Genomic DNA, 16,557 nt, shown 5'->3' on the forward strand with positions numbered 1-16,557 from the left:
TTTGTGTGTGTTGCTGAGATTTCCCACATCTGCAGATTTCTTCTTGTTTGTGATTAAACACTCTCCATTCATTTTCGGTAAGAGATGTTTAAATTCATAAAACACATTTAAAACACACAAAGGATTTCCATCTTATAAAAGACATACTAATGGCAAACTATTTCTAAAACAGAAAGGATTTCCAAAACATAGGTACAATTCCTATAAGCTTATAAGACATACCACCAATGCAGATGAACCAGTCGTGTGTTGCAGAAATCAAAGGCAGAAACAAAGGTTCTCCCCGTGTTTCTTGATGTTCCTTACCCCATTCCTAATAGGTCTGAACTGCTCTCTACATTTATACAGTTTCTTTCTCACTTGGGTGACTCCACACATATGTGATATTATTTTAGATACCTTTTAACACAATCAGTCTAAAAACTATTGGAGACACAGATCCCAGGTACCCATAGTTAATGGTGTGAAGCTGACTCCCAGAGTATACAAATCTTCCAACTTATTAACAGATCAGTTATTGATGAGCCAACTGATTGTCTCCATCTGGTCTGCAAGCTTCCCTGAACTAAGCAACTATTGTCTAGTTTTGAAACAAGCCAAAGTAAATAAACCATTCTCTTATTCTGCACCTCTTCAGCAGTTAGCATCATGCTTTGAGCCAGCAAATCTATGGCTTTATACAGTACTTGCTTGCAAAACTGTGTTTTCAAACACATTACTGATTACTGCTTGCCATATACATTCAGAACTGTAGATTGGCTCCTGTTTATAACCAGAAGCTAAACAAAGAATATAGTTAACTTGGAACTGTTTGATCTAGCATTTGTTGTGTTTAGAAAGCTAAACTTGGTAAAAACAAGAGGCCCCCTGGCCCAGGAAGCAAATATCAATCACATGCCCCTTTTGTTAAGTGAAGATTTCTAACCCAGCTTCAAGAGCAAGACTCCTCCTGGGAATAGACAATCACTCCACCAGCTGTACCAGTAGTTTACCAGTGTTAGGAAAACTCTCTTCAATCTAATACTCACTGAACTCATTGAGTACTTCCCAATGTAGAGATTTCTGTGTGACTTTCTCTTTAGAGAATTCACTTCCTTAATCTCAGCTGAACTCATTTCTGAAACTTCAAAGGAATGTGACCATTATAATTTTCCATAGATTTGCAAAAACTCTGCATCACTGTCCATATTATAATTCCATATTAGTCCATATTTAAGATTTTCTTCCTCACAAACTGTTCTTGCCATTTCCTTGATGCAGGTTTGGATCACTGTCCCTGTCATTGTTCATCAGGTCAGCTGGCAATGTTGTTAACTAAACTGAAGATAGTTCATTTCCGTAACAGTGGTGTCCACATTGCTTTCGATCCAGTACACGATATTGCTCAGGTTTTCTGAAAACGAGTCTCGTAAGCGAGTTGCTGATAGTGTACTGCTGCCTTCTTTCGCCCAAGGATTAGTAATTTCACACTTCGGCTACCGCAAATTAAATTCATCAGTTACATGATTACACAATATAATAATATACAGTACATAGAAAATGAAATATTTCTAAAAGTAACCTGTAATCAGGTAAGGAAAAGTGAAACTTCCGTCTGTACTTTTAATTTTGAACTTTCAATTCTGAGCTTTTAATTCTGAGTGGCCAGCAAAAGAAGTCACAACATAGGGGTTGATTATGTCCCTTTCCATGTGAGTGAATGTCCATTGGTATGCTATAGCTTATCATTCTGATATCGGTCATAACATCTGCACAAGTCCCTTCCCATTTTTGTGATTCTGGACTCTCTGTATAATTGTCCAATTCTTCCCATTTTTACCTTGTTAAGGACTGGACCGAACTGAGAAGGTTCTGTGTTTTCCCAGAAAACTTAAACTGAGCAAGGGCTGCACAGTGTGTTATGTCAGACCATGGGATTTTAACAACCACATATGCAAGTATAACACAAATAGTAGTATTTGTAGACATAGAAGTCCTATTTGTTGCATTGTAGGAGCATCGCATACGCAATATATGTTTACACCCAAATAGTAAATGAATCACATTCAACAACAACACAAAATGCTGGTGGAACACAGCAGGCCAGGCAGCATCTATAGGGAGAAGCACTGTCGACGTTTCAGGCTGAGACCCTTCGTCAGGACTAACCGAAAGGAAAGATGGTTAGTCCTGATGAAGGGTCAGCATTTTGTGTGTGTTGTTGTTTGAATTTCCAGCATCTGCAGGTTTCCTCGTGTTTGAATCACATTCAAACAGTTCTGCTTTGTGACATTACAATACTTTGTAGACCTCAGAGGCCCTAGCATCACCTCGTCGTTTCTGAAGAAATCGCAACAGAATGGGTAAGGAGGTTTTCAGGAGGGTAGCATTTCTCACGTGTAGCTATCTTTCTCCTCCTGTTAAGCCTTCCACCATTGTATAATATTACACACAAAATATAGTAAGACAGATGTTTTAAAGTCAAAGTTGTAAGCCATGGTAGGATAACGCCATCTTTAACAGTGAACAATGTATTTACAAAGTACATTATATAAACTCTGATGAACCATTTAAAATAATATGCTACCCATGTTAAAAAGTAAATATGCAACATCCAAAAAGTAAGATTGTGGATGCACCTTTCCATGGGATTGCATATGAGACTAATCAATCATGACAGACATATCCCAACTCCCCTCAAGATGAGGTGAGAAACATGCATACCTGTGTGCAACATTAGTGATCAGGACTGGGAACAGGGGAGGAGCAAGTATAGCGTGGTGCGGGTGGACCCTGTTCCTCACTCTTCCGGGGTTAAGGATGAACCAGAGGAATAGGTATAGGGTAAGTGTGAGGCAGTGCGTAGCAAAGCAGACTTTTGAGAAATAATCCATAGTAATGCAGGTCAGGTATGGGAGTTGGTGGAGTCTGAGGTGTGGAGCTGATACACAAAAAGCTTAAGTCACCAATCTTCCATCCTTGCAGGTTTCAACATCTCAACAGAAGGAGCACTGTAAAAACAACAATTTCAATGGCTAGGGGAATTGTCCATTGAAAACTGCAAAAGAAATCTGTAACCCAATTTAAAGTGGTGCCAGTCCACCGGGAAACTGTATTCGCTGTTGTGGAAGCTAAATTTGCAACAGTTGGAAAGGTCTTAGCTAGAGTGTTCAGTCAGTCAGCAGCATAGTATAGGCCTGCAAAGGAAACTTGTGAAAGGAGGTGCCTCACACGTCTTATTGTGTCATCTTATTTTGTTACTTTCATAATGTACAGAGAAATGCTGTTTTGATTTGACTGAGTTTCTCCTAGTCATTGTTGACTAATACCAAGTCCTTCCAGAACATTCTTTGTTGCATCCATCCTAAATCATTCCTTAAAACTGGAATTGCTTTTCTGTATTGAGATGTGCGACATAAATTAAATCAGCAGGTTACTCCAAAAGTCATTTCCCTATAAACCTTAAAAAGTGAGTGATCCTCTGAACAACTTTTGTCAACAAATTTCTACCTTCCGAGTGAACTGAAGAATCACATCGGTGCTATCACAAGAGTGAGCACTGTCAAGGCATGGCTGTACAGGCAGTTTTAATCTAATACATTTTTTTTTAATTCATGAAAATTGTTAAGGGCCAAATTGTTTTCACCTGTTGATGATAATACCATGCCATTAAATACACAGCAATAACTGAAAGCTTATCTGTGTGTATGTACAGGCAGTCCCTGGGTTATGTACGAGTTCCGTTCCTGAGTCCGTCTTTAAGTCAGATTTGTACATAAGTCGGAACAGGTACATCCGGTATTATTTAGCGTCAGTTTGTCAAACGTTTGTCTTAGTATATAGTATATATTTTACCTTTCTATGGATAAGAAACTTAAGAAATGTATGTATTCCGATAATTAAACCACTGCGTTGCTTAGTAATAATTGTAGCTTTCATCGAGGCAGGGCTTTTCACATGCTCCATTATTCTCACTTTATTCTTTATCCTTTAAAATTGTTCCGATCGTTGACTGACTGTAGCCTAACGCTTTTCCAATGACCAATGGCGTTTCACCTCTTTCCAAACGCTTTATTATTTCCACTTTATTTTCAATCGCGATCGCTTCCTGTCAACGGAACAGAAACACTGTGGGCGGCGGGTCCCGAGCTGCGCCGGCTCCCGAGGTCCACTGGGTCCTAAGGACCACCTCACTGAGACAGGCTAAATGGGACAAGTGGGGGCTGTGCTGGGTTTGGGTATTTGATCCTCCACAATATTCCGCGTGGGAATTTAAACTGGAGGTGGCAGTGTTTTTTTTATGAGGTTGAGTTGTAAGCTCGACATCAACTCAGCACGGGAGTTGTCTGTCACTAGATCGAACTCGGGAACCTCCATTCTCCAACCCGGCGCTGATCTCACTGCACCGCAAGCCAACCGGAATGGGGGGGGGGGGGGGGCGGGGCGGGAGGTCAGGGTGAATCTTACTAAGAAAAATTTAAGCCAATTACAAAGTTAAACACTCAACACAGTGTCAACGGCAATGACTTAAAATGACGGACGGCATTCTCCTTCCTCGGTTCGTAAGTATGAGTTGTCCGTAAGTTGGAGTTCGTAACTCAGGGACTACCTGTAATATTGTCTATTTGGGAAATACAGTTATCAGTGTAAATCCAACATTTAACATATCTATTAGTCTCACACAGTAAAATTTGTCAGAGGCTTGGTTCCTTGTTTTATCAACTTGTAGTCAAATTATATCTGAAATATAATTGGATTTGCAAGGACTCCCATAATTCTGAACTAATTTTCCTTGTAAGGAATGAACTGTTCATGACTCTTTGATTAAGGGTAAATAGGAAATCTGGGACTAAAATCTCTAAAACGTTTACTGGATTTAATCAATTTCAATTGACCAGGGAGGAAAAAAATTTTGTTTTATCTTACCTTCTGCTTCAGTGCATCTTTCCATCCATGTTCCCATCCAAAAACCAGACCATGGACTTTACTAAACCATTTAAAGTATAAACCAGTAATGCAGAAAATTGTCATGTTACCTTGACATTTAATGATGGAGTGGAATAGTGGCCATAATTGGAGAAATGGAAATGCCTAAAATCTTTGTAATAAATACTATACGATCACAGACTTGTTTGCCATAAAGGGAAAACATAATGAGATATCTATCCAATGGAGAAGTCTTCATTAAAAAAAAATAGGGTTTTCACAATCCATCAGTCTAAGCATTTCACTGTCGTGTTCCCTTGAGTGGGATCATTGAATGACATAATAGTGTTTACACTTTTCTTCATGTCTAGAAGGATCGATGTCAAGGGATTCCTCTATTAGTTAATCTTCAGCTTCTGAGCTGGAATCTTTCAGATTTGTTAGAGTGCCATTAATCATTTCAGCAAATGATTCTTTGCTTTCTCACGTATCTTCATTCACTTTTGACTGCAGTGCAGTCTGAGTGAACATTTAAGTGGATGGGAACAATTATTTTGCCAGATGCAAGGATTAAGGGTTCAGGTGTATTAGTTCACACATGACCAAGGGTAAGGGTCATTTGGCGATAGTCAAATTAGAATCAACATTGCTCACTTATCTTCTTAATCTAATATTCTCCAAGATATTAAATTTATGGATATCCGAGCCAGATGACACAATTTTCACAGTAAATGCAATTTCATCTGCTGAAAGGCAAATTGGTAAGTAAGATGGCACTGAATAAAATTGTCACAAGCACAAATATTAAAGTATAACAAGGGCAATGTTTCTTCCTGGAATTTGAGTCGTTCATCCTCTGAAAACAACTCATTCTGGATGTATCATCCCTGGGCAATGTATCTGTGAGATCTTCTTCAAGTGAACAGGAATTTTTACGTTTCTTTTTAGATATGTTTTATCATTTCAATACATTACACACCCTGAATCCCCACCCCATGGGGTGTGGTGGTTCCATGCTGGACCCATGTAGAAGTCTAATATAAGGGAATAAGTCCTGCTAGGAGCAGTTTGATGTTAAATATAGAGACATATTACTTACGGTCTTATTTCCCTTCCTGGTTTCAATGACCACAGTCCTATTGTTGATAACCTTTGTAATGAGACAAGGTTTTCACCTAGGACAAAAACTAGGGACAGAATTGTTTTTATGGACTTGTTTTTCATTGACCCAATCCCCTTTCTGTGATATCAAAACTTCCTTATCAGTTCCTCATGCTTTCTCTTGAATTCCTATAAACTTTCTCAATTCCTTGAGGAGAGTTTATCATGTGTAGGCAGTGGTTGGCCTGAGTTAGTGATTGGGGTATATTTAGGTGAATATTGTACATTAGGAAATAAGGTGTAATATTCATGTGTACTCCTAATTTCGCAACTGGCACTTGTTTACAGACAGTGCACTTCAGGGACCAGTGTAGTTTTCAGGAAATGTAGCACAGACTTGACCCAAAAACAGAGCAGCAAAGTCAATTTAGCAGCAATGAGTGATAACTTTAACAATAAACTGCAAAATAATAAGCCACAAGGGGCCACAAAACAAGTGAGAACAAGTTCTGAACACCACAGGCAACAAGGTAACTGAACTGAAGGCTAGGAGCAACTGGGTGAAGCTGGAGGTCTGTGGATGAGAGCTGGGTTTAAAAAGGCTACAGGTGATGCATTGGAAATATGTGGCAGTTGAATCCTGTTAGTTGGGTGGAGACTGGGAGGTGCCTGCCTGACAGTAGCCTACTTTGACTCCAGAGTAGACTAGTTTTGCCAGGCCTCCTTAATCTCTCAATTCCTCACTCCATCATACCACTCGATTACGGGTGGAATGGAGTATTGTATGCCTGTTTGTTCACACATAACTTGAAAGCCTTCACCACTAAAGACAGACCTGCATGTATGCTAGCGGAGGGGGGCCAGTATATGGAACAATGGAGTTTTGGAGTGCTGTGATAGTTGTGGTCTCGCTGTATGAAGTATTGGACCTAACATGTACAACAATCAATTATCATGCTTATTAAGTTTCTGATAAGGTGGGTTTCCTTGTGATGCCAGAAATGGGGCTATGTAATCAATTTGCCACACCTCCATTGATGCAGTTGGTTTTGTTTGTCTTTATCGGAGGTGACTGCTCATTTATTATAGGCTAGATGTCTTTACTGTTGGCAACAAATATCTTACAATCGCTCAACATGTAAGGCCGTCAGTATACCATGGCTAAATTTGTATAAGTGGCTTGTCTTCTACCATGACTGTATCCAAATCCTTGGTGGGCTTCTTGAATCAGTGCTTCCTGCTTGTGTTTAGGAGGTATTTACTTATCTTTTTTAGGGTGGTTTACCCAAACCTTACCTTCTCTATTAATTTCATAATGGTACCATGTTGGAAATCCTTTGGCATTGGGTTTAGTAGGATTGAGGAGAATTCTTAAAACATCATCGGGTCATTTTTTATTTGTTGCTTAGTTACCACCAGAACCTTGACCTCCCTTACCATAGTAAGCTCCATCTCCACAGCTCATTTTGCTTGGTTATTGCCTAATTTATTACCATAGCTGTGTAAGAGGCCTGCAGTTATGTCCCGGGATGTGCGAGTTAATAATAGTTCATAAATATACTTCCATATGGACATATGTGGAAGTAGTTTACCTCTGTCTGTTCTCCATCTGGTAAATGACCAGATTGGAAGATCTCTTTCTAACATAATTAGAGTCAGTACATGTCAAGATTGGTCCTGTTCTATTTATTTGTTTTAGACGTAATTCTAGACGTTTAGCCTCTTCAAATTGAACTGTATGATTCCCTAAAGGATGCGCTTACAACTCGTGTGTTTCAAATTCCGTTTCCAAAAATAAAATTCCTTTTATAATCAGAAGCAGAGATTATAATTGAGTATCCAACATTCTGGATTTTCACTGCTGATCCATCACATTGCCATGTTTGAGAATAGTGCTCTAAAGGATGTCATACTACATTGGGTCATGGAGAAGATGGTTCTGCACTTTCCATGAGAGGTAAGGATCGTAAGTCATCGCTCTCAGGAATGTATTCCCACTTTTGGATGTTGTCTTGTAAAAGTGTTGCTATTTCCCATATCTAGTTATGGCAGCTCTCCGTTCATTTGTTGGTAATTTGCTATCACTTTGCAAAGCTGTAAACTTTTGTTGGTGCAATAATTGGTTTGACCCTTGCAGTGGTCTTGCTGCAATAAGTATATGGAATACCATAGTAAGACGTCATTCCAAGGCAGTAAATTTATGTTCTTTTGGGGTGATATTATATGTGGCAAAGTGTATTGGGGAGAGGCTGTGTTTCTTCTCCAGCGGATTTTGGAGAACAAGAGATTTTGTTAGGTCTCTTGTCCAAAGGTCTATTGCTTACTGAACTGCATTCATCAATTTCTGTAGAGCCTTGTAATCTTCTGAGGTAAAAACAAAAGGCATTCCATTTTTCAGTGTACGTCTGTCATATAATGGTTTTGATAATTGAGTATGGGCAAGTATGAAAGCTTTAGTATAATTCAATAAGCCTAGGGTTAATTGTAGGGCTTTTAGGGTCTTTGGATAACCTACTCAAGCAACTTCTATGAGAGGGAGTATGTCACCTTTTCTAGCATGGGAAAGGATTGCATCCTAATTTAGTTGGTTCAATATCAACCATACCAAAGTGCATAGGATATTGATATATATGTTCAAAATATTTGTACAAAATATGTCAATGTTACTCTGATCATTTTATCCTGATGATCGTGTAGGGTTTCTGAATGCATATGTCTCATTCATCTGGTGCATTTGCATGAGTTGGTGGTTTGATCATAGTATGACTCCAACAGGAAGCATTCAGTAGTTCTATTAGAAGCTCTAGTTTATTACAATCTGAGGTAAGCTAGTGCAAAAACTTTACGGCCAATCTTTCTGTTTGTTAAATCCCATATCTGTACAGGAACTTGCTAAGTTGGGCAACCTTCTTTGTTTCCATGTATGCCTACAGTTTTAATTTTCCTGTTGACTCCCCTAGTTTATTGCCTTGAATAGTTTTGGAATTTAGCATTGAAATGTCTGCAGCTGTATCAAAATGGAGGATTGTCCAGCAGGGTTTGGTCTGTCTAATCTGCATCCTCCTCAATGTTCCATCCCTTCATCATTCCAGTCTCTAACTTGCAGAATAATATATTCATCTTGTTCACATTGAGGAGCAGATGGGGTATCATCCCATATTTCTGCTCTACTGTCAGCATATTTATAACATTGACCAGCATCAGCGTGCACAACTAGTGGAACTAACATGTTGATTATTTTTATAGTACTAGGTGTAGTGCCATAGCACTTGTTGAGTGCGCTCAAAGTTGGACTACTGCTAAATAATAATTCTTTCTAAAATAATATTTTGGTATACTTTTGGATGTATCTATTCTGTGCCTTCCTAATTGCTGCCAGAATCTCCAGCCATTGCTACTCTGCCATCATCCATGCCAGTGTCCCCTTCCAATCAACGTTTATACCCCTGCAATTCCCTTTACTCCACTGTAATACTGATACATCTGATTTTAGATATATACAAATGCTACATTTTGTATGAAAATGATATATAGGTAGTAAGGATAAATGTACAACAGACCTCCAGCTATTGCTGCTTTGCCATCATCCCTGTTAGTATCCCCTTTGAATCAACTTTAGCCAGCTTCTTTCTCATGCCTCTGTAATTCCCTTTACTCCACTGCAATACCAATACATTTGACTGCAGCTTCTCCCTAATAAATTGCAGGGTGACTTCTATCATATTATATCCATTGGACCTTAAGCATTCCTTTACCATAAATTCCCTAATCAAATCCAGTTCATTACACAACACTCAATCCAGAATAGTTGATCCCCTAGTGGGCTCAAACCACAAGCTGCTCTAAATAGCCATCTCATGGGCATTCTGCAAACTCTCTCTCTTGGAATCCAGCATCAACCTAATTTTCTTAATCAACCTGCATATTGAAATCCCCATGACTATTGTAACATTATCCTTTTAAGATGACTTTTCTATCTCCCATTGCAATTTGTAGCCCACATCCTGGCTACCGTTCAGATGCCTGTATGTAATTCCCATTAAGGTTTGTTTACCCATAAGGACTCTTAAATTTACCCTTGACTCTACCCATCTTCCAATCCTTTGTCACTTCTTTCTAAGGATTTGATTTCATATTTTACCAACAGAGCCACACCACCACTTTGCCTACTGACCAGTCCTTTTGATATGATGTGTATCTTTGGATGTCAACTATAACCTTCTTTCCTGCATGACTCAGTGATGCCCACAATGTCATAACTGCCAACCTCTAACTGCGCTACAAGATCATCTACCTTATTCCATATTCTACGTGCATTCAAATCTAACACTTTCAGTCCTGTATCCATCACCTTTTGTGATTTTGTCCCCTGTTACACAGCAGCTCATCCCATTGACCGCAATTTTGCCCTATCTTTTGCCTGACTTCCCGACAATCTCACTGCACACTGCAAGTCAAGTGGCTTTTATTGTCATTTCAACCATAACTGCTGGTACAGTACACAGTAAAAATGAAACTACGTTTCAGCTTTCCACTTCGCTCCCTAAACTCTTTCTTCAGGACCTTTTCCTACCTATGTCATTTGTGCCAGTATGAGTCAAGACTTCTCTCACTTTAGATATGGTGGACTTGATCCAAGACATCCCTGACCCTGGCACTCTTAGGCCACATACCATCCAGTATCTCTAGTGTGTCCACAGAATCTCATGTCTATTCCTCTGACTACGGAGTTCCCTAATACTACAGCACTCCTCTTCTCGCCCTTCCCTTCTGAGTAACAGGTTAAACTCACTATCGGAGACTCAGTCACTGTAGTTCCCTTCTGGTAGATCATCCCCACTGAAAGAATCCAAAGCAGTATACTTGTTATTGAGGGCAATGGCCATGGGGCACTCTGTACTGACTGCCTATTTCCTTTCCCTCTCCTGACAGTTACCCAGTTACCTGTCTCCTGCAACTTAGCGGTGACTACCTCCCTATAGACCCTTTCTATCACCTCTCAGTTTCCTGAATGAGCCGAAAGTTATCAGTCTGCAGCTCCAGTTCCTTAACACGTTCTCTGAGGAGCTGCAGCTCAAGTAACCTGGTGCAGATGTGGTTATCCAGCTTATAAAAGACTTCCAAAAGACAAACTACAAAGGATTTCCAAAACGCAGGTACTATGAGTTTAAAAGACATACCATTGATGCAGATGAACCAGTCATCTGTCACAGAAATCAAAGGCAGAGGAATGGACTTTAGTTTTCCCCATGTTTCTTTCATGCTTCTTGATGTTCCTTAATCCATTCCTAATAAGCCTGAACTGCTCTTTTCATTTATACAGTTTATTTGTCACTGATCTCTTTTTTTTGCTGCCAGAATGTGTAGCGGTACATGCCATCCCCCCCCCCCCGCCCCCCAGCACATCCTTGAGTGATTTACTTGTTAATGCGAATGATGCATTTCACCGTACACTCAGTGGCCCTGTATTAGGTAAACCTGTATACCTGCTTGTTAATGCAAATATCTAAACACCCAATCATATGGCAGCAACTCAATGCGTAAAAGCATGCAGGCGCAGTTGAGAGGTTCAATTGTTCATACCGAACGTCAGACGATGAAAAAATCAGACCTAAGTGACTTCACTGTGCAATGACTATCGGTGCCAAATGAGGTGGTTTCAATGTCACAGAAACCGCAGATCTCCTCGGATTTTCTTGCACAACAGTCTCTAGATTTTACAGAAAAAGGTGCAAAAAAACAAGGAGCATCCAGTGAGTGGGAGTTCAGTGGGTGAAAATGCCTCGTTAATGGGAGAGGTCAGAGAAGAACGTCGAGACCGGTTTTAGCAGACAGGAAGGCGACAGCAACTCAAATAGCTATGTGTTACAATCACGGTGTGCAGAAGAGCATCTCTGAATGTACAACACGTTAAACCTTGAAGTTGATGGGCTATGGTAGCAGAAGACCAACACCGGGTTTCTCTCATGTATTTTTATTTATATACTTATCTTATTTAGAGACACAGCATGGAACAGGCCCTTCTGGCCCTTCAAGCCACAGCGCCCACCAACCCCCTGATTTGACCTTCGCCTAATCACAGGACAGTTTACAATGACCAACTAGTCTGCTAACTGGAACGTCTTTGGACTTCGGGGAGGAAACCAGAGCACCCGGAGGAAACCCACGAGCACTCAAGAAGGAACATTAAAATTTGCTTACACGGGGAGGCTGGAATTGAACTCCACACTCCAATGTGCTGAGCTGCCACCAGGGCATCCCAAACCTGATAATGTGGCCATTGAGAGTATATGCCACAGAGAGAATGCATGCTTCTTCTAATCCTCCAGCATTTTGTGTGTGCTGCTCTGGATTTCCAGCTTCTGCAGGCTCTTTTGTATTTATAACAAGGCTTAATTCAGTTTCATTACTTTCTGTACCTAATAAAGTGACCAGTAAGCATGTGTTTGCGGTTTTCTGCTGCTGTAGTCCATCCACTTTGACATGTTATGCATTTAGAGAGGTTCTTCTGTGCACCACGGTTGTAACGCATGTTTATTTGAGTTACTGTCGTCTTCCTGTCAGCTTGAACCAGTCTGGCCATTCTCCTCTGACCTCTCTCATTAAGAATGCATTTTAGCTCACCAAACTGCCATTCACTGAATGTTTTTCATTTTTCATGCCATTCAGTGTAAAACCTAGAGATTGTTGTGTGTAAAAAAAATCTGAGAGGATCTGAAGTTTCGGAGATACTCAAACCACCCCATCTGGCACCAGCAATCATTCACTGGTCCATGTCACTTAGAGCACATTTCTTCCCCGTTCTGATGTTTGGTCTGAACAGCTGAACTTCTCACCCATGTCTGCATGATTTTTGTATTGAGTTGCTGCCACACGATAGGCCAATTAGATACTTGCATTAACAAGCAGGTGTACCTAATAAAGTGGCCACTGTGTATACTTTTTTATTTAACACAATGAAATATTCTCATCAACATAATGAAATCAAACTTAAGGCTTTGTTATAAACTCAAGAGATTCTGCAGATGCCAGAAATCCAGAGTAACACACATAATATGCTGGAGGGACTTAGCAGGTCAGGCAGCATCTATGGAGAAGATTAGATTCAACCTTTCAGACCAGTCTCAAAGCCTCATTATTTCCTCTGTGCACTACCAAGATACCTCATGAGAAGCAAGTACTGTACATACAGAAATGTTGCAGAGAATGAAAAACTGAAACAATATGATTATTTAAAGATTGAATATTAGCAATTCAGTTTGATTTGTGAAATTTTGCTTCTTATCTGCAGCTTCTGATGGTGACATGTAACCGAACTGCAGTTGTTGTCTGTTATTTATTCACTTGTATAAATACTGTGCGAAAGTCTTAGGCACGTGCGTATATATAGCCAGGACGCATTCAACAAACCAGTTGTTTGGAATCGAACAGCCTTGCCTGGTGTCTCAGAGATGGCTGTGTTTGCACGCCTTTCCTCCCGCCTGTCCCACACCCCTTCCACCTTCGCCATTCCCGACATCGTTTGCTCCCGCCAGACTTAGAGACTTATAGATCTCTGCTCCACGTTGGCAAATACAGTACTGTGAACTAAGATATTATAGTTTTGTAAACACTGTAGCTATATGTGAATAGTGTTCTGTAAATATTCTTTTCTCTATATTCTTTCTTGTCAAGAATATTTCCTCGCCCCAACCGAGGGTCTTGGACCTGTTTCTCTTCCAATTTCCATTTCCTATGCGGTATTTACTGTTTTTGTTTGAGATTTTGAGATTTACGGTTTTCTTTTTTTATTTTCAGAAGGCCAGCATAGATATATTTAAAAAGAAAGCCGCGTAATTACACATTAGAGAAAGGAAGAAGAGAATTATTTATGAGGAGGTGCGTGTGCAACAGACGCACTGGCAATATTCAATTGAGCAGAATAACCTGGTTTCCGGATGCAAATGTGCGGGCAAGTACAGTAACATTAGCACAAAACTTTCCGAATGGTCCCATACACTACATATTTGCAGCTGGCGAGCATCAGCCCAATATTATGAGCTGGCAGTGGATGCTTGGGGGTTGCCAAGACACGGCTTGGCGCAGAGCATTCTGGGACACGTAGTCCTTTTCCAGTTGTTGATGCAGGCGTCTGCCTAATGGGAACTACAAGACCCGGCGTGTTTCGCGACCCGCGTCGATGTTCTGGTGTGCCGACTTGGTCGAACCGTGGGCGGAGAGGGTCGCAGTCAGCCAGGTGCAGCAAAAGAAACCGGGGGGCGCTTTGCACGCTGCAAGGTCGTAATCGGCTGTAGAATTACACGCCCTTACTTTGAAACACAGAAAAAGAATCATTGCAAAATGGATAATTCTGGCAAAGAGAAAGAAGCCATGCAGCTGATGGCCGATGCTGAGAAGAAGGTGAAATCGTCGCATTCGTTCTTAGGAGGCTTGTTTGGGTAAGAGAGGTGGCAGCAGCATCGCTGGGCAGTAAACGGGGTAATTATACTGCTGTCTCAGCAAGCATTGCCTTGGGCATTTGCATGCTGACTCCTTGCATTTTTCAAGTAAAAGATGTGCTTTATTAAATAAATGGCAGCACGTTTTTCATATTGCACAGAAGTGCAATGCATATTTATGTTCCGTGGCGGGGGAAAATCCGAAAGCCTATTATACTGAATAATTCCGCCAATGGAATCCTCTTTGAAAACACTGCAGTGTTTTGCCTGCCATCTTTTTATCTTGAATACTAGAGCTTGTGGAATAATTAAGATACACGAATACACATCCAAGATAGGAAATAGAGAGACTGGGAGGAGACAATATTTCCCCTTATGCATAATCCAATTATTGAGGCTGGTGTGGAGAATTGCATGACAACTGAATGGAAAATAATCTATTCGCACTGGGTTTTGCCCTTTAAATTGCTGAACAAGTAAAGGCCATTTTTTTTTGCCGCGAGCAGAAGGAAATGTGTATTGGACGTCACCCTCGGGTGAGATTGCAGCTGCTCTCCAGACGCTGGTCCTGGTCCTGGACTTGTCATGTTTCCTGCACAAGAAATTGCCCTCGCCGCTCTGCACAGCATGTATCTGCGATTATAATGACCAGCAGTAGCATAAACAACTGATTCTAGAAATCGCACCAGAATAAATCGTTTCCTAAGTATTCCCTGGAGTCCTGAATTTAAGAAACAAGTTCGGTGTTCAAGAAATTAGTATCGATTTTCACTGGGAATAATTAGTTGTATTGATTTTAATTTTATTCAAAACCACTTTGTTGAAGCGATTCCTCACCAAATAAATGTTTTGCTGAAATTTAATGATATTAATTCACGTGGATCCAGTTGTGGAAAAATAGAAGTGCGCTCTTCAATGGTAAATAGTATATTTGATTGAGCTAAAAAGCGGATCTCTCCTCCGCCTCCGTCTTTGCAGCATTCCAGTGGCATTACTGCAAAGCATACCCGACCCTTCAGCTAAGTGGTTATCGCTTATCTGTGAGCCTTATGGATGAACAACAATTAGAATGGCTGCTGGGGCTATCACAATCCATTCCAAACCTTTACTCACCTGATAACTACATAAAAACCCACCTTCCGATGGGGGAAGGGTCTGACTGTATTACAGGCAGAAACAGGGGCTCTGATAAATAACCCCCTGGTCGGTTAATCCCCATCCTAGTGACTCCACCTCTATATCAGTAGGAATAGTATTTTCAACAAAGGCATGAAATTATAATTTGGACCTTCCTGCTTGCTTGCTTTGCATACTTATTGGATAAATTTTGTTATACCATTGGGGAATTAACAGAGGCAGTTAAAATACTTCAGAAATAAACCATCTTACTTGGCTTTTAGCTTTCATTTTCTGACTTACTGTTTCATAAATGCTTTTTAACATTCAAAGTAAATGACTTGCTTCCTGTTATGCTGCTGGTGTTTCAGGTAGCAATGAAGGGTCAACATCTCCGGCAGTGTTTCAGGGCTTCTTTCATTGTGCCAGGAGCTTCCTCTTGGTTTTCACTACTGTCAGCCATGCACGTCCTGGGTGAAGAGTCAGGAATGCCGCCACACTCTGATGTAGAAGGATTCCTCATTGCTGTCTCCATAACAGTTTTGTTTTACCGGTCAGCGTTGTTGGCCCTGTGCTGAACCCCTGAACGTGGAGGACTGATGCACCACTCTTACCCTTTGACTTGTTTGGCATGGATGACCCTACCAAGAGCCAAAGCATAGTGCCCTGACTCCTGCCAACATAGCTCTCTGGGTCATTGAGGCACGCAAGCCTCCAAACCCTGTGACAAAGTTGCGGTCCTCTTGGAAGAAAGTAACCGGGCATGAGAAATTATAAAGTGAGGACCTATTATATGTGATATTAGATCTAATGCACATCGATTACAAGACAAATTCCCTTCATGATTTATTCTTTTAAAGGCTTGTTTGGATTTAAACTGCCCTTCCACTGGTTGCTTTAATTATGATCTACAGCAGTCATTTTCCCCCTAATAAACTTGGATCCATCAGCTGTTTGCATACAATTTTGTTCATCAGCAGTTTATTTCTTTTAAAAA

The 16,557-nt window shown here is 40.5% G+C and overlaps 1 protein-coding gene across 2 annotated transcripts in view; it reads left to right on the forward strand.

The window, feature by feature from the left end:
* Positions 1 to 14,193: 14,193 nt before the first annotated feature.
* LOC140730629 (beta-soluble NSF attachment protein) overlaps positions 14,194 to 16,557 on the forward strand; it is a 38,865-nt gene continuing 36,501 nt past the window's right edge. The window contains exon 1 of one of the 2 annotated variants that reach the window (XM_073051346.1): positions 14,194 to 14,444. In XM_073051346.1, coding sequence (XP_072907447.1) covers positions 14,347 to 14,444 — 98 coding nt within the window. In that variant the 5' untranslated portion in view covers positions 14,194 to 14,346. The other variant, XM_073051347.1, reaches the window with a different exon arrangement.

Source organism: Hemitrygon akajei, chromosome 7, assembly GCF_048418815.1.
Source record: "Hemitrygon akajei chromosome 7, sHemAka1.3, whole genome shotgun sequence".
Classification (NCBI taxonomy): Eukaryota; Metazoa; Chordata; class Chondrichthyes; order Myliobatiformes; family Dasyatidae; genus Hemitrygon; species Hemitrygon akajei.